This window comes from Thermobia domestica, chromosome 16, assembly GCF_964235325.1.
Source record: "Thermobia domestica chromosome 16, izTheDome1.hap1.1, whole genome shotgun sequence".
Classification (NCBI taxonomy): domain Eukaryota; kingdom Metazoa; phylum Arthropoda; class Insecta; order Zygentoma; family Lepismatidae; genus Thermobia; species Thermobia domestica.
The window spans coordinates 131,150,929-131,173,700 of record NC_137469.1 but is presented as its reverse complement, the minus strand read 5'-3'; the positions used below and the strand labels follow the sequence as shown (position 1 = coordinate 131,173,700).

At 39.4% G+C, this 22,772-nt stretch overlaps 1 protein-coding gene across 1 annotated transcript in view; it reads left to right on the top strand.

The window, feature by feature from the left end:
* LOC145673417 (uncharacterized) overlaps positions 1-22,772 on the top strand; it is a 755,597-nt gene that overhangs the window by 97,641 nt on the left and 635,184 nt on the right. Inside the window, exon 4 of the mRNA XM_081743106.1 lies at positions 19,579-19,765. Within this exon, the coding sequence (XP_081599232.1) occupies positions 19,579-19,765 (187 nt within the window). The remainder of the gene's footprint in view (positions 1-19,578; positions 19,766-22,772) is intronic.

The following is a 22,772-nucleotide window of genomic DNA, read 5'->3' as shown; positions in this document are numbered from 1 at the left end:
TGTTCTGCTGTGTGTTCATAGTCTCCATGTATTCTCTGCTATGATATGTGTTCATAGTCTCCATGTATTCTCTGCTATGATAAAATGTTCAAATAGGGGTTGAAAAAGTAACCATAAAAGAGAACGAATACACCCTTGCTATGTTATGTATTCTTATGTATTATCTGTTCTGCTGTATGTTCATAGTCTCAGTGTAATTTCTGCTATGTTAAAATAGGGGTTGGAAAATATGCTCATAAAAGAGAATGAGTACACCCCTAAAATGCTGTGTGTTCATAGTCTCAGTGTAATTTCTGCTATGTTAAAATAAGGGTTGAAAAATATGCTCATAAAAGGGAATGAATATACCCTTGTTATGTTAGGTACTCTTATATGTTATCTGCTCTTCTATGTGTTCGTAATTTCTGCTATGTTAAAATAGGGGTTGAAAAAGTGCTCATAAAAGAGAACAAGTACACCCCTAAAAATGTGCTCGGAAAAGAGAACGAATACACCCCCTAAAAAGTGCTCATAAAAGGGAATAAATTCACCCCTAAAATGGAGGTCGTAAAAGACCGTGGGCTCACGGTGTACGGTGGTCAATTTCCCAGGGGCTCGTGAGTTGTCCTAGTATGAGCCAGATCGATCCATTTTCTACTACTAAAACGATATGAGAAATAGGAAGAAACGTCTTAAAGCTCTGATTGTTTATAACTGTGCAGTAGGAGTAACAAAATGAAATACACAAGCATGTCGGGAGGCTTTACAAAAGTGCTTGCGAAACAAAGTGGGCGCTCTTCAAAGAAATGAATACAGAGAAAGTGAGGCTCCTTCGAGCATCAGGGCTAGAGCGCTCGCTTTCGCTCGCGTGGTCATACAGGGTGCGGCACGTAAAACCGGCCCGTAAAGTGAACACATAAAATGAAATGTAATGTATTGAATATGATTAACTACAACACATAAGTGAAATGTAATGTATTGAATATGACTACTCACCTGCACAGCAGCCTTCACAGCAGGTGCTGAAAGTGTCCTCCGCCCACTTCAACACACATGTGAGCACGATTGAAGAGATTCATATATACCCTTGTCAGTTCTTGTGTTGTAATGCTATTGGTGACATCCTGGATCCTGGTCTTGAGTTCTTCAATTGTGTGTTGATTTGTTTCGTATACTCTTCCCTTTAACAGTCCCCATAAGTAACAGTCACACGTGGACAAGTCTGGTGACCGAGGAGGCCACAAGCCTTTGCTGATTGTCCTCTCTGGTGTAAATATCTCATGCTCAAGGGACAATGATGAAGCTGATGTGTGGCATGTTGCACCGTCCTGCTGAAAGTAACATAACTGACGCTCCTCTTCGGTCAAGTGTGTATAAAACTCCTCCAGGATTCCCATATACACGTCGCTGTTCACTGTCGTCTCAAAGAATATCGGCCCAATAACGCGTGTGGCGGAAATGGCACACCAAACACCAATCTTCTCATCATGCAAGGGTACCTGGTGGATTGCGTGTGGATTTTCTGTCGACCAATACCGGTTGTTTTGGGAATTTACGTACCCAGATAGGTGGAACCACGCCTCGTCACTCAAGATCCAGTGAGAATGAACCCTTCAACAATGGCAACACGCTCGGGTATCGAATACGGCATTATCACACACTGACACTCACCCGGCTTAACACAACGAGGCCTTTTTCTCAACTGGTTTCGACAAGTTTCACTGGCTGCGGCTGCACGTGACTGCTGCAGGTCACGTAAGTCGACCCGACCTCGACACGCCATCTCTTGGTAGGAAGGTAGATTATTTAAGTGTTGCCAAAAACACAATATACCAGAATATTACGACGGGCCGGTTCTACGTGCCGCACCCTGTAGTTTCCAATACTACTGGAAGCCCACGGCCTCAGATTCAAGAGCCGAGTAGTTATTTTCCTATTTTTCGCACGTGGGACGGTGTCCCAGTTGTAGTGGGACATGCTGGCATTTGTCCATTAGCTACATGTCGATAGCTACACACACACATTTGTCCATTAGCTACACACACATTGGCCACATTTCAATATCGATCATGCGATCCACTAGTGACATTCATTTAGTTTACCCAGTTTCTTTGTGAGTCCCCTTGCACAATTTCAACTTGGCCTCAGTTGCTCCATCCTTATTCGTATGCAACCGTGCACATCATATTGCATCCGATTCATGGAATATTATTGGCAATGGATTTCATGTTCTTGACGCTAATCCTTACATTTCCGACGCTTTGAACTCACGTTTACTTAGTATGAGTGCATTTCTGGTCATTTTTCCTTATGTTTGCACACATGTGAATCACTCTGCTTCATGTATTGTGCTCTACCAACACTCCAGATGTCTTTCTAGAGCATTTGAATACAAATTCGCTACACTTAATACTCAGAACGTCACTGTTGGTCAGCATCCGTACCTGGCGATTATGCACCCCCTAATAAGTGCTCATAAAAGGGAATGAATACACCCCTAAAATGGAGGCTGTTGTGTTTATTATCTGCTCTGCTATGTGTTCGTAACTGTTATGTTACATAGTCTTATGCTAAGGGGTTGAAAACGAATACACCTCTGCTATGTGTTCGTAATCTTATGCTATGTTAAAATAGGGGTTGGAAAATATGCTCATAAAAGAGAACGAGTCCACCCTAAAATGCTGTGTGTTCATAGTCTCAGTGTAATTTCTGCTATGTTAAAATAGGGGTTGGAAAATAAGCCATGCTCCTTATTAGCTGTGCTATGCATTATCTGTTCTGCTGTGTGTTCATAGTGTCCATGTATTCTCTGCTATGATATGTGTTCATAGTCTCCATGTATTCTCTGCTATGATAAAATGTTCAAATAGGGGTTGTAAAAGTAACCATAAAAGAGAACGAATACACCCTTGCTATGTTACGTATTCTTATGTATTATCTGTTCTGCTGTATGTTCATAGTCTCAGTGTAATTTCTGCTATGTTAAAATAGGGGTTGGAAAATATGCTCATAAAAGAGAATGAATACACCCCTAAAATGCTGTGTGTTCATAGTCTCAGTGTAATTTCTGCTATGTTAAAATAAGGGTTGAAAAATATGCTCATAAAAGGGAATGAATACACCCTTGTTATGTTAGGTACTCTTATATGTTATCTGCTCTTCTATGTGTTCGTAATTTCTGCTATGTTAAAATAGGGGTTGAAAAAGTGCTCATAAAAGAGAACAAGTACACCCCTAAAAATGTGCTCGTAAAAGAGAATGAATACACCCCCTAAAAAGTGCTCATAAAAGGGAATAAATTCACCCCTAGAATGGAGGTCGTAAAAGACCGTGGGCTCACGGTGTACGGTGGTCAATTTCCCAGGGGCTCGTGAGTTGTCCTAGTATGAGCCAGATCGATTCATTTTCTACTACTAAAACGATATGAGAAATAGGAAGAAACGTCTTAAAGCTCTGATTGTTTATAACTGTGCAGTAGGAGTAACAAAATGAAATACACAAGCATGTCGGGAGGCTTTACAAGAGTGCTTGCGAAACCAAGTGGGCGCTCTTCAAAGAAATGAATACAGAGAAAGTGAGGCTCCCTCGAGCATCAGGGCTAGAGCGCTCGCTTTCGCTCGCGTGGTCATACAGGGTGCGGCACGTAAAACCGGCCCGTAAAGTGAACACATAAAATGAAATGTAATGTATTGAATATGATTAACTACAACACATAAGTGAAATGTAATGTATTGAATATGACTACTCACCTGCACAGCAGCCTTCACAGCAGGTGCTGAAAGTGTCCTCCGCCCACTTCAACACACATGTGAGCACGATTGAAGAGATTCATATATACCCTTGTCAGTTCTTGTGTTGTAATGCTATTGGTGACATCCTGGATCCTGGTCTTGAGTTCTTCAATTGTGTGTTGATTTGTTTCGTATACTCTTCCCTTTAACAGTCCCCATAAGTAACAGTCACACGTGGACAAGTCTGGTGACCGAGGAGGCCACAAGCCTTTGCTGATTGTCCTCTCTGGTGTAAACATCTCATGCACAAGGGACAATGATGAAGCTGATGTGTGGCATGTTGCACCGTCCTGCTGAAAGTAACATAACTGACGCTCCTCTTCGGTCAAGTGTGTATAAAACTCCTCCAGGATTCCCATATACACGTCGCTGTTCACTGTCGTCTCAAAGAATATCGGCCCAATAACGCGTGTGGCGGAAATGGCACACCAAACACCAATCTTCTCATCATGCAAGGGTACCTGGTGGATTGCGTGTGGATTTTCTGTCGACCAATACCGGTTGTTTTGGGAATTTACGTACCCAGATAGGTGGAACCACGCCTCGTCACTCAAGATCCAGTGAGAATGAACCCTTCAACAATGGCAACACGCTCGGGTATCGAATACGGCATTATCACACACTGACACTCACCCGGCTTAACACAACGAGGCCTTTTTCTCAACTGGTTTCGACAAGTTTCACTGGCTGCGGCTGCACGTGACTGCTGCAGGTCACGTAAGTCGACCCGACCTCGACACGCCATCTCTTGGTAGGAAGGTAGATTATTTAAGTGTTGCCAAAAACACAATATACCAGAATATTACGACGGGCCGGTTCTACGTGCCGCACCCTGTAGTTTCCAATACTACTGGAAGCCCACGGCCTCAGATTCAAGAGCCGAGTAGTTATTTTCCTATTTTTCGCACGTGGGACGGTGTCCCAGTTGTAGTGGGACATGCTGGCATTTGTCCATTAGCTACATGTCGATAGCTACACACACACATTTGTCCATTAGCTACACACACATTGGCCACATTTCAATATCGATCATGCGATCCACTAGTGACATTCATTTAGTTTACCCAGTTTCTTTGTGAGTCCCCTTGCACAATTTCAACTTGGCCTCAGTTGCTCCATCCTTATTCGTATGCAACCGTGCACATCATATTGCATCCGATTCATGGAATATTATTGGCAATGGATTTCATGTTCTTGACGCTAATCCTTACATTTCCGACGCTTTGAACTCACGTTTACTTAGTATGAGTGCATTTCTGGTCATTTTTCCTTATGTTTGCACACATGTGAATCACTCTGCTTCATGTATTGTGCTCTACCAACACTCCAGATGTCTTTCTAGAGCATTTGAATACAAATTCGCTACACTTAATACTCAGAACGTCACTGTTGGTCAGCATCCGTACCTGGCGATTATGCACCCCCTAATAAGTGCTCATAAAAGGGAATGAATACACCCCTAAAATGGAGGCTGTTGTGTTTATTATCTGCTCTGCTATGTGTTCGTAACTGTTATGTTACATAGTCTTATGCTAAGGGGTTGAAAACGAATACACCTCTGCTATGTGTTCGTAATCTTATGCTATGTTAAAATAGGGGTTGGAAAATATGCTCATAAAAGAGAACGAGTCCACCCTAAAATGCTGTGTGTTCATAGTCTCAGTGTAATTTCTGCTATGTTAAAATAGGGGTTGGAAAATAAGCCATGCTCCTTATTAGCTGTGCTATGCATTATCTGTTCTGCTGTGTGTTCATAGTGTCCATGTATTCTCTGCTATGATATGTGTTCATAGTCTCCATGTATTCTCTGCTATGATAAAATGTTCAAATAGGGGTTGTAAAAGTAACCATAAAAGAGAACGAATACACCCTTGCTATGTTACGTATTCTTATGTATTATCTGTTCTGCTGTATGTTCATAGTCTCAGTGTAATTTCTGCTATGTTAAAATAGGGGTTGGAAAATATGCTCATAAAAGAGAATGAATACACCCCTAAAATGCTGTGTGTTCATAGTCTCAGTGTAATTTCTGCTATGTTAAAATAAGGGTTGAAAAATATGCTCATAAAAGGGAATGAATACACCCTTGTTATGTTAGGTACTCTTATATGTTATCTGCTCTTCTATGTGTTCGTAATTTCTGCTATGTTAAAATAGGGGTTGAAAAAGTGCTCATAAAAGAGAACAAGTACACCCCTAAAAATGTGCTCGTAAAAGAGAATGAATACACCCCCTAAAAAGTGCTCATAAAAGGGAATAAATTCACCCCTAGAATGGAGGTCGTAAAAGACCGTGGGCTCACGGTGTACGGTGGTCAATTTCCCAGGGGCTCGTGAGTTGTCCTAGTATGAGCCAGATCGATTCATTTTCTACTACTAAAACGATATGAGAAATAGGAAGAAACGTCTTAAAGCTCTGATTGTTTATAACTGTGCAGTAGGAGTAACAAAATGAAATACACAAGCATGTCGGGAGGCTTTACAAGAGTGCTTGCGAAACCAAGTGGGCGCTCTTCAAAGAAATGAATACAGAGAAAGTGAGGCTCCCTCGAGCATCAGGGCTAGAGCGCTCGCTTTCGCTCGCGTGGTCATACAGGGTGCGGCACGTAAAACCGGCCCGTAAAGTGAACACATAAAATGAAATGTAATGTATTGAATATGATTAACTACAACACATAAGTGAAATGTAATGTATTGAATATGACTACTCACCTGCACAGCAGCCTTCACAGCAGGTGCTGAAAGTGTCCTCCGCCCACTTCAACACACATGTGAGCACGATTGAAGAGATTCATATATACCCTTGTCAGTTCTTGTGTTGTAATGCTATTGGTGACATCCTGGATCCTGGTCTTGAGTTCTTCAATTGTGTGTTGATTTGTTTCGTATACTCTTCCCTTTAACAGTCCCCATAAGTAACAGTCACACGTGGACAAGTCTGGTGACCGAGGAGGCCACAAGCCTTTGCTGATTGTCCTCTCTGGTGTAAACATCTCATGCACAAGGGACAATGATGAAGCTGATGTGTGGCATGTTGCACCGTCCTGCTGAAAGTAACATAACTGACGCTCCTCTTCGGTCAAGTGTGTATAAAACTCCTCCAGGATTCCCATATACACGTCGCTGTTCACTGTCGTCTCAAAGAATATCGGCCCAATAACGCGTGTGGCGGAAATGGCACACCAAACACCAATCTTCTCATCATGCAAGGGTACCTGGTGGATTGCGTGTGGATTTTCTGTCGACCAATACCGGTTGTTTTGGGAATTTACGTACCCAGATAGGTGGAACCACGCCTCGTCACTCAAGATCCAGTGAGAATGAACCCTTCAACAATGGCAACACGCTCGGGTATCGAATACGGCATTATCACACACTGACACTCACCCGGCTTAACACAACGAGGCCTTTTTCTCAACTGGTTTCGACAAGTTTCACTGGCTGCGGCTGCACGTGACTGCTGCAGGTCACGTAAGTCGACCCGACCTCGACACGCCATCTCTTGGTAGGAAGGTAGATTATTTAAGTGTTGCCAAAAACACAATATACCAGAATATTACGACGGGCCGGTTCTACGTGCCGCACCCTGTAGTTTCCAATACTACTGGAAGCCCACGGCCTCAGATTCAAGAGCCGAGTAGTTATTTTCCTATTTTTCGCACGTGGGACGGTGTCCCAGTTGTAGTGGGACATGCTGGCATTTGTCCATTAGCTACATGTCGATAGCTACACACACACATTTGTCCATTAGCTACACACACATTGGCCACATTTCAATATCGATCATGCGATCCACTAGTGACATTCATTTAGTTTACCCAGTTTCTTTGTGAGTCCCCTTGCACAATTTCAACTTGGCCTCAGTTGCTCCATCCTTATTCGTATGCAACCGTGCACATCATATTGCATCCGATTCATGGAATATTATTGGCAATGGATTTCATGTTCTTGACGCTAATCCTTACATTTCCGACGCTTTGAACTCACGTTTACTTAGTATGAGTGCATTTCTGGTCATTTTTCCTTATGTTTGCACACATGTGAATCACTCTGCTTCATGTATTGTGCTCTACCAACACTCCAGATGTCTTTCTAGAGCATTTGAATACAAATTCGCTACACTTAATACTCAGAACGTCACTGTTGGTCAGCATCCGTACCTGGCGATTATGCACCCCCTAATAAGTGCTCATAAAAGGGAATGAATACACCCCTAAAATGGAGGCTGTTGTGTTTATTATCTGCTCTGCTATGTGTTCGTAACTGTTATGTTACATAGTCTTATGCTAAGGGGTTGAAAACGAATACACCTCTGCTATGTGTTCGTAATCTTATGCTATGTTAAAATAGGGGTTGGAAAATATGCTCATAAAAGAGAACGAGTCCACCCTAAAATGCTGTGTGTTCATAGTCTCAGTGTAATTTCTGCTATGTTAAAATAGGGGTTGGAAAATAAGCCATGCTCCTTATTAGCTGTGCTATGCATTATCTGTTCTGCTGTGTGTTCATAGTGTCCATGTATTCTCTGCTATGATATGTGTTCATAGTCTCCATGTATTCTCTGCTATGATAAAATGTTCAAATAGGGGTTGTAAAAGTAACCATAAAAGAGAACGAATACACCCTTGCTATGTTACGTATTCTTATGTATTATCTGTTCTGCTGTATGTTCATAGTCTCAGTGTAATTTCTGCTATGTTAAAATAGGGGTTGGAAAATATGCTCATAAAAGAGAATGAATACACCCCTAAAATGCTGTGTGTTCATAGTCTCAGTGTAATTTCTGCTATGTTAAAATAAGGGTTGAAAAATATGCTCATAAAAGGGAATGAATACACCCTTGTTATGTTAGGTACTCTTATATGTTATCTGCTCTTCTATGTGTTCGTAATTTCTGCTATGTTAAAATAGGGGTTGAAAAAGTGCTCATAAAAGAGAACAAGTACACCCCTAAAAATGTGCTCGTAAAAGAGAATGAATACACCCCCTAAAAAGTGCTCATAAAAGGGAATAAATTCACCCCTAGAATGGAGGTCGTAAAAGACCGTGGGCTCACGGTGTACGGTGGTCAATTTCCCAGGGGCTCGTGAGTTGTCCTAGTATGAGCCAGATCGATTCATTTTCTACTACTAAAACGATATGAGAAATAGGAAGAAACGTCTTAAAGCTCTGATTGTTTATAACTGTGCAGTAGGAGTAACAAAATGAAATACACAAGCATGTCGGGAGGCTTTACAAGAGTGCTTGCGAAACCAAGTGGGCGCTCTTCAAAGAAATGAATACAGAGAAAGTGAGGCTCCCTCGAGCATCAGGGCTAGAGCGCTCGCTTTCGCTCGCGTGGTCATACAGGGTGCGGCACGTAAAACCGGCCCGTAAAGTGAACACATAAAATGAAATGTAATGTATTGAATATGATTAACTACAACACATAAGTGAAATGTAATGTATTGAATATGACTACTCACCTGCACAGCAGCCTTCACAGCAGGTGCTGAAAGTGTCCTCCGCCCACTTCAACACACATGTGAGCACGATTGAAGAGATTCATATATACCCTTGTCAGTTCTTGTGTTGTAATGCTATTGGTGACATCCTGGATCCTGGTCTTGAGTTCTTCAATTGTGTGTTGATTTGTTTCGTATACTCTTCCCTTTAACAGTCCCCATAAGTAACAGTCACACGTGGACAAGTCTGGTGACCGAGGAGGCCACAAGCCTTTGCTGATTGTCCTCTCTGGTGTAAACATCTCATGCACAAGGGACAATGATGAAGCTGATGTGTGGCATGTTGCACCGTCCTGCTGAAAGTAACATAACTGACGCTCCTCTTCGGTCAAGTGTGTATAAAACTCCTCCAGGATTCCCATATACACGTCGCTGTTCACTGTCGTCTCAAAGAATATCGGCCCAATAACGCGTGTGGCGGAAATGGCACACCAAACACCAATCTTCTCATCATGCAAGGGTACCTGGTGGATTGCGTGTGGATTTTCTGTCGACCAATACCGGTTGTTTTGGGAATTTACGTACCCAGATAGGTGGAACCACGCCTCGTCACTCAAGATCCAGTGAGAATGAACCCTTCAACAATGGCAACACGCTCGGGTATCGAATACGGCATTATCACACACTGACACTCACCCGGCTTAACACAACGAGGCCTTTTTCTCAACTGGTTTCGACAAGTTTCACTGGCTGCGGCTGCACGTGACTGCTGCAGGTCACGTAAGTCGACCCGACCTCGACACGCCATCTCTTGGTAGGAAGGTAGATTATTTAAGTGTTGCCAAAAACACAATATACCAGAATATTACGACGGGCCGGTTCTACGTGCCGCACCCTGTAGTTTCCAATACTACTGGAAGCCCACGGCCTCAGATTCAAGAGCCGAGTAGTTATTTTCCTATTTTTCGCACGTGGGACGGTGTCCCAGTTGTAGTGGGACATGCTGGCATTTGTCCATTAGCTACATGTCGATAGCTACACACACACATTTGTCCATTAGCTACACACACATTGGCCACATTTCAATATCGATCATGCGATCCACTAGTGACATTCATTTAGTTTACCCAGTTTCTTTGTGAGTCCCCTTGCACAATTTCAACTTGGCCTCAGTTGCTCCATCCTTATTCGTATGCAACCGTGCACATCATATTGCATCCGATTCATGGAATATTATTGGCAATGGATTTCATGTTCTTGACGCTAATCCTTACATTTCCGACGCTTTGAACTCACGTTTACTTAGTATGAGTGCATTTCTGGTCATTTTTCCTTATGTTTGCACACATGTGAATCACTCTGCTTCATGTATTGTGCTCTACCAACACTCCAGATGTCTTTCTAGAGCATTTGAATACAAATTCGCTACACTTAATACTCAGAACGTCACTGTTGGTCAGCATCCGTACCTGGCTATTATGCAACCACACACAACGGGCATGAAGGTGTCCGCCATTTTCTATTTGTTCTAGATATCGACTTAATACAAACGAATTATTGTTATCTGGAAGAAACCCTATCAATTCATATCCATTTAGACCAATTTTCATTTGACAGATTATGAGAGACTCCCTACGTTCCTTTGGGGAATCCTTGCGCGTTCATGGTAGGATTGTGAAACATGCAAAATTCAATACAGCAGGTATGACTTCTTTAGTGAATTTTTTACCCGCCCTCTTTACGTTGGAAAGTTTCCGAACTATTGGCGTCCGAAAGTCATTTTCCCACGCTTTCGGCACGTTGTAGATCCGAAACTATGTCCGATAGCCGAAAGTTGAAGAGAACTTTTGTTTTCTTGTCTCAGTGGCAGAACAGTGATAACGGAAAGAGCAAAAGAGGGAGAAAAGCGAAACTTTGCACGAAACAACTACAAGAACGGGGACATCTTTGCACGTATTGGACAGAAACAATCAAGGAACAGTGCTGCCAACCCAATATAAAGTTACGTTTCTCAAATAGCACTGCATCAGATTATTACACATTTCAAATCAACATGTCAAACGAAAACTTAAAATACCTATTCAGTGTTGCAAACTAAGGATGTTATAATTTCGAAAACATCCAAAGTTTGGAAGCCTCTATCACACACATAGCACAACGGAGATAGATAGGATAATGCACATCGAAAGTACCTTAGTATTGGATACCATCGTCATGGTACGACTTGTATCAAGTGAATAGTAACGAGGTTACAAGGGCTTGAAAATTTCAAATTTTTGAAACGGTTTATTTCGAAAATATGCTCAGATAAGAATAATATCTAATTACTCATGTGGTTTGCAATTGGCAAACAAATAATTTTGTCGTTTATAGAACTTCGATATCTCAAACCGTTCCGATGATATGATAAACATTGGAAAAGTTAGCAACACTGCTGAAAGTGGCGTATTTGTGGAAAATATTTGAAATTATTGTTGTTTTCCTTCTCTTTTTTACAATTACAGCTATAGGTTTTTCGTGATTGTAATTATAACAAGTTCCAGCAATTATATGCATTTAGCAGTGTTGCAAACTTCAACAATGCTTCATAATGACCAACTTCATAATGAATGTGCGACCATCGAAATGTGTCTTTCATCTTTGGAAGCAGCCAAAATTTTCTAGGGAAACACTTCAATATTGTCTGACAACAAGCCACGCGCGCAGCCATTAGGTTGTCATTCCGCATTCGTGGTACCCACGTGAAGGACGCTTTTCGCATTTTCAGATCTTTATGCAGGATTGTGTGCACAGACCACACGGAAATGCCAACGTTGGAGGCGATGTGTTCCACACTTATTCGGCGATCATCCAAAACACCTTTCTTCACTAGTTTTATAATGTCGTGAGACTTTCTCGTGCAAGGCCGAGATTGTCCTTGTTTGTTGTCACACGACGTTCTGCCTTCTTTGTTATTGTCGCACTCACAAACACACATTAGACATATCCATGACACCATCTTCACATGTCTCACTCAACTCGCGAGGAATTTTTAGCAGTGTCACTCCACACAAATGGAGAAATCGAATGATTACACGCTGTTCCCGTAATGAAAACGTCGCCATTAAAGTATCCAAAACAGTCATCACTTTCTTCGCTACTGCTAGAGTTCTGTGTGCCGTATCGTGTTGCCATCTTTGTCACGCATTAACAATAAGTGCTCGCATATTTGAAAATAAACAGTACGTTTCTACCTGTTACCAATCCTGAGAAAAAATGGAGGGGTTATAAGTGGAATACACCCCTTAATAGTGTGGCGACCGAGTCTGGCGAGAAAGACCAGCTCTTTCTCGCCAGCCTCGATGGCGATGCATCTCGGCAAATGTGGTTGGTAAAATAGTCAAGTGGATCACTATGGATACATTATTCGAGACAACTAAAAAAAGTATAAAGGCACCACAGATGAAACATACTTTCATGTTTTAAAAGTTCAATGAATCATTGTACTCAGCAACGCAAACACAACTGAGACTTTATGTAGTTGTTCAAAGGTGACTTCTAACTTCTCCTCAGTCACCGGACTTAAACTCAACCAATAATTTATGGGAAATTCTCAACAGCATTTTGTGGAAAATTCTTGTCCATGGAAAGCAAAGATACAAAGAGACATGGTAGTAACTTACAGACAGAGACGCTAGAAACTTGGTACAAAGCATACCGATACGTCTACAAATATCATTTACAAAAAAAAAAAAAAAAAAAAAGGCACGGTATCAAACATTAAAATGAGAAAACAAATATGAATGTAAGGTAAGCGAAAGCTTACTAAAAGATGCCTTGCAGAAGTCCATCAAAACGACATATATCATCAGCATTCTAAACGAATTATTTCAGCTAAACTAATTAGATCTGATCCTGTAAAACAACCTGTTCTTATTCTGTCAATTCGGTTTGTGATAAGACATTAAGTTGGTGGCTCTGACAATGTATTCAAACTTATTTTTTTTATTTTTATTTATTTATTTATTTTTTTTATACTCAGATCCGCCTCTTCAGTTTCGGCATCTGAAGACTTTAACCGAAACGGGCTATCATCATCGCATTTTATTTTTCTTTAGCCTTTTTTCATCATCCTTTATTTGCAATAATTGAAGGGAAAAAGGGAACAAGGAAAAGGGTGGGAAGGACGGAACCACAACACTCAACATCAAACAACAATGAACAACAAACAAAACAAAACATTTTGAAAAACAAAAAGAAAACGAAAAGAAAAACAAAATGGACTTGAGCTATCTCAACAATATTGCTAACTAACAATGAATTTAATTACTATCTAATTCCTACCAAATTTTATTATCATAATATTTAACAGAATTCGATTGCTATCTAGCTCCTACCTAAATAGTCATGTATATTATGTTGATAATTCTTTAATATTTCCAAAATCTACAATTTCTATTTTCGTCTTATTGATTTTAGAGTTCATTAAAATAGCACGAAAAAATTTTCCTTTTATGCTCTGATCTCCAGTCAGATAATTTCAGTGTCTGCTTAATGCTGTTCTCTTCCTAATCTTGGTTTCTCACCTAAGTGATTTTCACCTGTGTATGTGTTCCTCTCCTGTGTCATGGTTTCCTCTGTGTGGTTAATAATCACTATGTACACATTTCTTCACTAAGCACTGCACACACATCACTTCACTAAACACATCACTTTTCTGTAATGCACATAAGTGTCATGCTGACAAAGTTGGTTCTCTGATTTTTTTTTTAATTATGATTAAATTATGATTTTGGCTGTATTTGTTAATGTAGCTGTATTATTCATTGATCTCGGTTCATCCTGCACATCAAAAAAACGGACCGCGAGTATCGACATGAGGCCCAGGACCCACTCGGAGCACTTAGTGCGGGCCCTGGTCAGTTGTGTCCCGCCGCCGCGTACACACGGACCGGAAGTCGCACGCTATCGTGACCGGATCGCGAAGCGGCTTCGAGATGATGCTCTATTTCCGAGTCTTCATGTCACAATTTCGTATATTATTATATATGATTGTTTCTATTACATATTAGTGTATATTTATTCCCACCCTTTTTATCACCATCGCATCACACACACACTCCCAGAGCATCCGGAGTTCCTTACCAGTCAAAAGACCGAGAATGCTCTAGGCACTCACACACCATCACTCAACCTCCTTCCTGGGGGCACGGAGATCCAGCGCTTCCAGAAGTTTCCTTCGGTCCAGGAGGAAGGAATCCTCATTTATTCTATTTTCCATATTTTATGTCCATTTAGCTTGTGTTTTCTCTGTAAAATGCTTTTTTGCATAGTTCTGAGTATTCCTCTGCTACATGTGCCAGGATTCTATAATCCTCTTCATCTTCCAAAATAGCTTTAATATCCTTCTGTCTAATTTGGTCACGAATTCGCAAGTGCTCCTCCAGGAACAGGCACCACAGAACACTGTGTTCAGGTGTCCCTAGTTCTCCACATTCACACCTATCATGTTCTTTCTTGTTGATTCTATAAAGATGGGTTGGGTAGGGACCATGTCCTGTTAGGAAATGAATTAGTCCTTTGTTGGGATTGAAGTAATTCCATTTAAGTCGCGTCCCAACGTCTGGAATAAACGTAAATAATCTTCTTGATGTTTTATCTAGTTGCCAGTCCTGTATCCACTTTTGTTGGATTTGCCTTTCTATTTCATCCAGTTTTTCTGCTTTGATCCCTAAGAGTTCTTTCGTCTTATTTAAATTTCCTTTTTTATACCAATACGTTGCCGCTCTCTGGATTACTATTAAATACATTGGTTTGAAACCCATCAAAATACACAATGCGCTGTGCGGTGTCGTGCTGAAGGCGCCACCGAGCCGAATTAAAAGGTTTCTTTGTGGGCGATTTATTTTTGCTTTTAAGGAGTTATTTTCTAATAATCGATGTGCCCATACGCTGGAAGCATAGTTCATCGAGGCGCTTAGGATTACCTCCTGATAAGTCTTAATTAATTTTCTCGGTAGCCTATAATTTGTTTGAGCCAATGAAATGAGTTTATTTGTTACTTTATGACCCTTTTGAGTAACATAATTAATATGCTCTCCAAAATTCAGTTTATCGTCTATCATAATCCCTAAATATTTAAATACTGATACCCTCTCGATCTTACTGGTGCCTATTTTAATTATTGGGCCTCTTAATAATTTACTTCCAAAAATCATGTATTTCGTTTTCCTCTCAGAGATTTTTAGCTTAGACTTTCCACACCAATCAAGTAATTCGTTTATAATTCGTGCTGATTTTCTCTCCAATTCTATTCTAGAGTTTGCTGAGATTATTACAGCCAAATCATCAGCAAAAGCAATTACTCGTTCAGTTTCCTCTAATTGGTTCAGTCTTTCTAAACACGGCTGAAATTCCAAATCCCACATCAATGGTCCTAAGATCGATCCTTGTGGACATCCCTTTTGTGCAGTAACTTTGATATTTCCCAGGTTTTCATGGATGATGATCTGTCTATTCAAGAAGTAATCCCTAACTATATTTACTAAATATTGTGGTAAATTTAGTTCTTTTAACCTTTCAATGAGGGATGGCGTCCATAAGTTATCAAACGCTCCCTCTATGTCAAAAAACAGGGCCAATGCATATTTTCTTTCCATGCTACTTTCCTTAACTTGATATACAAATGCATTTAAGGCATCTTCCGTAGATTTGCCCTTTCTGAAACCATATTGTAAACTATCATCTTCAATATTCCTATACTTTCGAATTCTATTTGCTATTATCCTTTCAAATAATTTTGAGATGTTTCTCAAAAGGCAGATTGGACGGTAAGAACTCACTTCTGTTAAATCTTTATCCTGACTTTTTAACAAAATTAGCAATTTCGATTCTTTCCATAACGAGGGAAATACCTGCTTCTTAAGTAGTGTGTTGAACAATTTTGTTAGATATGGAGTCCAAATATCCTTTTTATTTTTGTAGATCTCATTTACTATACCATCTAATCCTGGAGCTTTTTTAGTTTTTAGTTTATTAATTATTGTTTCAACTTCCTCATTGTCCGTTAGTTCGATATCTTCTTCTGCTGCCAATGCGATGGGTTGCAAATATTTGCTTCTTAATTCTTTCTGTTCTTATGTATCATCTTCCTGATTATCTTTGGGAAAAATTTTTTTACTTAATTTCGACAATGTGTCCTCTCTAGTAGTAGTAAATGAACCATCTTCATTTTTTAACGTTGATAGGGTCAGAGGATTAATTTTTTGCATAGCAAGTTTATATGGGAATCCCCATGGATCCATTTCTAAATTCTTTTTTAAAAAATGTTCCCAACTTATTTTCTTGGCCTTTAATATTTCCTCTGTGCATTTTAGTTTGATTTCTCTATATTCATTTAATCTTCTTCTTTTCAAGACTGTAGACCAGGTTGCTTGATAACTATTCCGTTTAGCTTTGACTAATTTTCTTAAGCGATCTAATTTTGGTGACCAAAAACCATTATATGTTCTTTTAGGAGCCAAATCTGGAGTAGAAGCCTCTATTGCTTTTTTTTTGTATTTTCTTCTATTAAGGATACCAATTCATTCATATCTTCGAAATTGCTTATTTCAGGCAATTCTAAGTTTTTCTCAATTTTGCTCCAATCGATTTTATTCATATTATATTTCTTCTTAATTTGCTCTTCGTTTGATTCACTTCCTATTTCAAATGTGATTACTTCATGGTCGCTGGTGGTTACTCTCTCCTGTACCATCCAATTTTTTATCCATGTCTCCAATTGTGGAGAGCATAGTGATATATCAATATGGGATGAGCCCATGGGACCCACAAAAGTTGGCTTATTACCCCTGTTCAATATAATTAATCCATTTTGATTTATAAAATCCTCTATCAATTCATCTTTATTATCAGTTTCAGGGGATCCCCAAAGAACAGATTTGGCATTAGCGTCCATGGTTAATATATACTCGTTATTTGGGTTTTGCTGAATAATTTCCTGTATTTTATCAATAAAAATTTCAGTGTTCATGCAGAATTGAAAATATGTATTCAAACTAATGGGATTTCTGCAAAACTTTTGGATGGAAATGATAATCATAATTTTCCCTTAAATAATTGATGCGTTGTTTGTTGCTTATGTCCGATTTTCCCGGATCTTAATTTGTAGTATTTTATAGACTTTAGATATAAGTTACTAGATTATCCAGTGCATACAATATTCTCATGACAATACACTACGTCTCACTTCAACAGGATGAATACTACAATTTTGTAACTATCTATTACATTTGTAGGACAAGCCACATTTTCACAGTTAAGAGGAAGAACACTATCGACTTTTTCTCGCTTTGATCGCCATAATACTTTGAGTTGCTGGGAATTCGTATATCGTGATCATCATTTCAACTACAAGTCACGTGTTAGAGGCGGTTATTAGTTTGTCGCTTTTTGGCGGAGGGTACTATATTGCATTTTGCTGGTTAGCTCAATATTTACAATTAACATTTAAAAGTATGTTCGGTTTATGTCGGACAGCCATTGCCATGTGAAGAGTGACACTAGAGCGACGCGCTCGCTGTCGTGGACAGTGGTGTCTGAGGTCGTAGGTAGGCGAATCTCGTGAGTGAGTGCCGCCAAAAGACGTCTAGATCAGAATCTTACTGGAAAGGATAGCCATGATCCTTTTAATTTCTCTTTTATCACATATGCATAGTGAAAGTGTTGGGAGAATTGATTCATTGTTGGTGTACCTACTGCGGAAAATATTGTGGCCCGCTACACAAAACAGGAAAGAGTGATGAAATAGTCGACTACGGAAAGCACCAGGAAGATGGCTCCAAGGAAAATGATACCAGCACTGCCGCAGGGATTCCGCCAATTGGTGTGCCAGGAAAATCTACCAACACTCCTCTTTCCATGGCAGTAAATTAATTTGACACTTCAATTGTGAGCACAGCCAAAAGCAGCCAAGGTGCATCCGTACGGCCAGCATACGCCACCTGCCCCTCTTGAGCTCCCTTGCTGCTATGTGGATAGCGTACGAATGTTTGGCACTGGAGCATCAAGTTTGATTGCCAACAGGAGTTCATGTGATTCTGATCCCATATGAAGCTGTAAGTCTATGCCTGACATATCCTTGTTAATGAAAGGGACACTAAACTCAAATCAAGCCAAACCCATCTACTCCCGCACTACATTGTATAACGAAAGTTGAAGTGTAGGAAACTGTATGAAAAGCAACTGGTGGGGTTCAAGTGGCAGATAGGTGTCACATTGGATAAAGCATACATTTATTTCAGTGCTCTTAATCATTTTAAGGTGCTAACATAGCGTGACTGCAATGCCAAGGGCAGCTACAACTTTGTTTCCAACTGCTGAGAAAGTTTCTCGTGTGTTAAGAAGGCAAGTTGTTGATGCACAAAGTTGATTAAACGTGAAAGTGAATGTAAGATAGTTCCAGAAATTCATTATGACATCTGTCTTTCCAATTGACATCCCACAATTGTACTGTTTGGACGTCAAACAGTTGAGTTGATTTGGAGTTTAACGTCCCTTTCAGCAGCGAGGCTATACCTATAGGAGACGGGACCTACTGATTAACGTGGAAACCGAACTGCATGAGCTACGGCAAGGAATCGAACCCGGTACTCCCACGTCAAAGGCGCGAACTCTAACAGCTTAGCTACGAAAGAGCTCAGGACGTCAAACAGGTGACAATCCACATGGACTTGGCTTTAAATCATACCGCCAGCCAGATCATCTCTGTTTTTTCCTTTAAAAGATCAGGAATTGGAACAGGAATAAGGAATTCGTTCCTTCACGTTTATAAACTTTCCTGTAAAGAGCTCTCATGAATTTCTGCAGCTTTGTCATGTTAGGAAAATGTCTCCACGATCAGAGCTCCCTCGAAACTAAACAGTTAGCGTATGCGCCTTTGGTGTCCGAGACCCAGGTTCGATTCTCAGTGGAACTGATGTGTTTGAGATCCAACGTTAAACTGTAAGTCCACGTTTCAGATAACCTCGCCGCTGAAAGGGACGCCAAACTCAAATCAAATCAAATAATGTCTCCACGATCAGTATCCTTAACCATCTCTGGACTCTGGAAAGCTTGCATGAGGAAGTAGAATTGAATTCTCTTGTTCGTGCCTAACCGGAGTTTGCTCCAATGGAAACAACAGTGTCCGTAAATAGTAAACATCCGTGCAGGAAGGAATAGAACAGTATCGGCCAAATTTCTCGTGCGTACATTCATGTAAAGGTTAGTACTCTTCAAAATCGGACCCATATAAACCGAACAAACTTCTGTATATTTATAGAAATAACCATATATTTAAGACAACTGAAATAGCAAAAGTTGGAATATATTATCCGCATGTTTCAGGCCTGCAGATATAAATGCAAGTATTCCAACAAACCATGCGGAAATGATATTTACGTTAGTGCTTTATTACTTGGGTCTTGCACTGGTGGTAGGATTCGTTGTAGCAGGCTTCAGGACAGTTGTAATGGGAGTGAAGTATCAACGGAGCAACTATTGGAATTACGTTCATAATCTTAAAAACTATTTTGTAAGTATATTACAGACTGAATAAATACAATTTTACAGTTTGAATTTATCAATGAAAATGTATTTAAGTATTAGGTTAGTGAAAATGAAATGTGCATCATTTTCAATATATATATATATATAAAAAATCGTGTTGATCAAAATAGTCGTCATCTCTACACTTTTATCTTCCCCCACCTAACGAGTGGATTCCGTGGCGAAAGAAGTGTTGAGTTTGCGATGCTAAAACGTTCTCAACCACACTTTCATCTGCTCAATCATTACGGAAGGTCTTCCCTCGCAAAAGTTGATCGAGACGCCGAAAGATGTGCTAGTCAGTGGGAGATATCGCCTCACTACGATGGGTGAGGAAAGATTTCATAGTGCAACTCATGGAGAGCCTTCACTGTCCTTTGAGCGACAACACTGTCACTCAACAGAGGTCATGATGACTGTTGACCTTTTGGATGCTTGAAGACAAGTCTTCAGTGCATTTCATGGGATTTAGCACTGGAAAGATTTACATTGATAGTTTTACATCACCTGTGAAAGATATGATTAATCACTCCGGCTATAGGCCACCATATTGCTAACAATACTTTCTGTTGGGGGAGAGGTGATATAGGAAACTATACTGAATGTTGACCACGATCCAACTATTCCCCTACTACTCTCATAATAGATTCCGTTTTCAGCTTGAGTAACAATCTGATGCGGAAATTTATCAGTTATTCCTGATACTCAGAGAAATGATGACCTCCAGATGTCAATTATTGTCAGCTGCTGTCAAACTCGCATGGCGCCCACGAGTTCAAATTTTGCACCTTATCGATTGAACAGAGCCACGCAACGACACTGGTATGGTGTATGCCTAATAGCTTGCAACAGGGTCTGCTTCTACGATGTTACTGAAGAACTCATCCAAACATGATGTTGGTCGGGACTCACCGGGTTCATTTATATAACTAGCCTTAACAACACACGATTAGCTTGCATTACCATGAACACTTCTTAAAAACACTTTATAAAAACAGCCAGTGCAACACTACACCCGCGATAAAAACAGTGCTGTTGGTGCAGTGTGATGCTTTGAAAGTGTTGGTGTAGAAAGTGCATATCAAGAGAAGGACGTTTAATGGAGGACAGACCAAATCGCGTTGGCCCTTGCAGTTTTGGAGGGAAACACAGGAAAACTCCGATGAGAGAAACCAGGATTTAGAACATTTGTCGCGCAGGCACGAAACAAGGAAACATGAAAACCTCTGTGTATGTGTGGTCAACGTAGTGGCGACAACGAAAAGTAGGACCGACCTAAATTATTTCTTGGTGTTGAAAGGCCGATGTTCAGCATTGAATAAAGATGCAAGATGTTTGCTGTACAGAAATTAAAGCCAGAAATAGCTGATATTTCAAAAACTTAAACTCATCGTATCGAAAATAGGTACTCTATTTTGAACTTTAGCTATCAAAGGGTAGACTTTTTACCTTAAAGTTGATTTACATTGAACTATAGATACACTTTAAAAATTTTATTTACATGTTCATGTAATATTAATGACCGCAAAGTTTTTATTAAAGACATGTTAATTTCAGTAATTTTTCTTTTTCTCAGCTATGATTCATAATTGTGGAGAAAAAAAATAAACTAAATATAAATAAAATAACATGTAGACTTTTAGTAGCTCGAATTGTAAAATTGTTGATAAAAGGAGGCAATCTAGGTATTTAATTTAGAATGTTTGAATTTGCATGGAATAAAAGTGCATCATTTACGCTATTGACAGGCACTTTTTTGGATGTAAAATAATACAGAGCCTAATTTATTTTCTAGAAGTAAATTCAGTGTATTGTTTTTAAATTGTATAAAACATGTATGTTTATAAAGTTATTTACATAGGAGTTGGTAACCTAATGAATTTACTTCAATCGATATGCTAATAAGAGCTTACTAAATGATTTGTAATAATGTTCAATAAAAGCATTTAACGTATAAGGCATAAAAGCTAATTAGTAATTAGAAAACACAAGTAATTTCACAAGGAATCATTTCTTATTGTTAGACGTACGGAATCCGTCAATAAGACGGAAGAGACACTATATTCTGTCCCGAAAAATACGTATTAACTAGCAACCATAAAGTAGGCTAAGCAAAGCTGGATTCAATGTATCATTCTGATCCTCTAAACAATAGAGAGATCAGAAGTCTATGCGCATAGATCACACTAATAACGACAACCTACGGCTATATACATATACTACTGTTACAACCTAAAGAAAACCATGGAAATAACTACATTTGTCTAAATATTCTTTTAAAATACGTCTTTGCATTTAATATAAATATTTGAGTATTAATTGTCTTTAATGTACGCATGCCTATATTTATTGTTTATCTATCTATCTATCTATCTATCTATCTACTTATGTCTTGGTATATTTCCATATTCGCTATATGTGTGTATATTTTATGCATGGTTAGATAACAACACTACTCGCATTAATATATGAATATATAATGTATTCTTGTTGTTTATATTAATATTAAATTTCATATGTGGTATAATTATATCCGAAACTCCATTATGATTATAAACGATTAAAAGCCAGCCATTGACCTACTTAGTTTCATTAGGTCAGCCCATTTTTCTTTCCAAATTTCTCATTAAATCTCCAATCAAAGACATAACTTATTTCATCTTATTCTAAATTACTCCATTTATTTTCTAAATTTCACTCAACCTAAATCGTACGTATTTAAATTCAGATTCCATAAAACTATACCATTCTTAAATTCATAATTTTTGGAAATGTCATTAATCATAAAGTATTAGCTGATCAACGTTAACCACATGTTTTTCATCCGATAGCAAATGAATAAGTATTGTTTAATGTAAGGTTGTAAATTAACCATTTATGATTATACAGGATTATGAAAGCTCACCATGTTAGGATAAAAAATCATAAATTTCACCTAGGACTGGTCATGAAAAACAATTCCATTACTTTGTTTAATGTATGTCAAATTACTT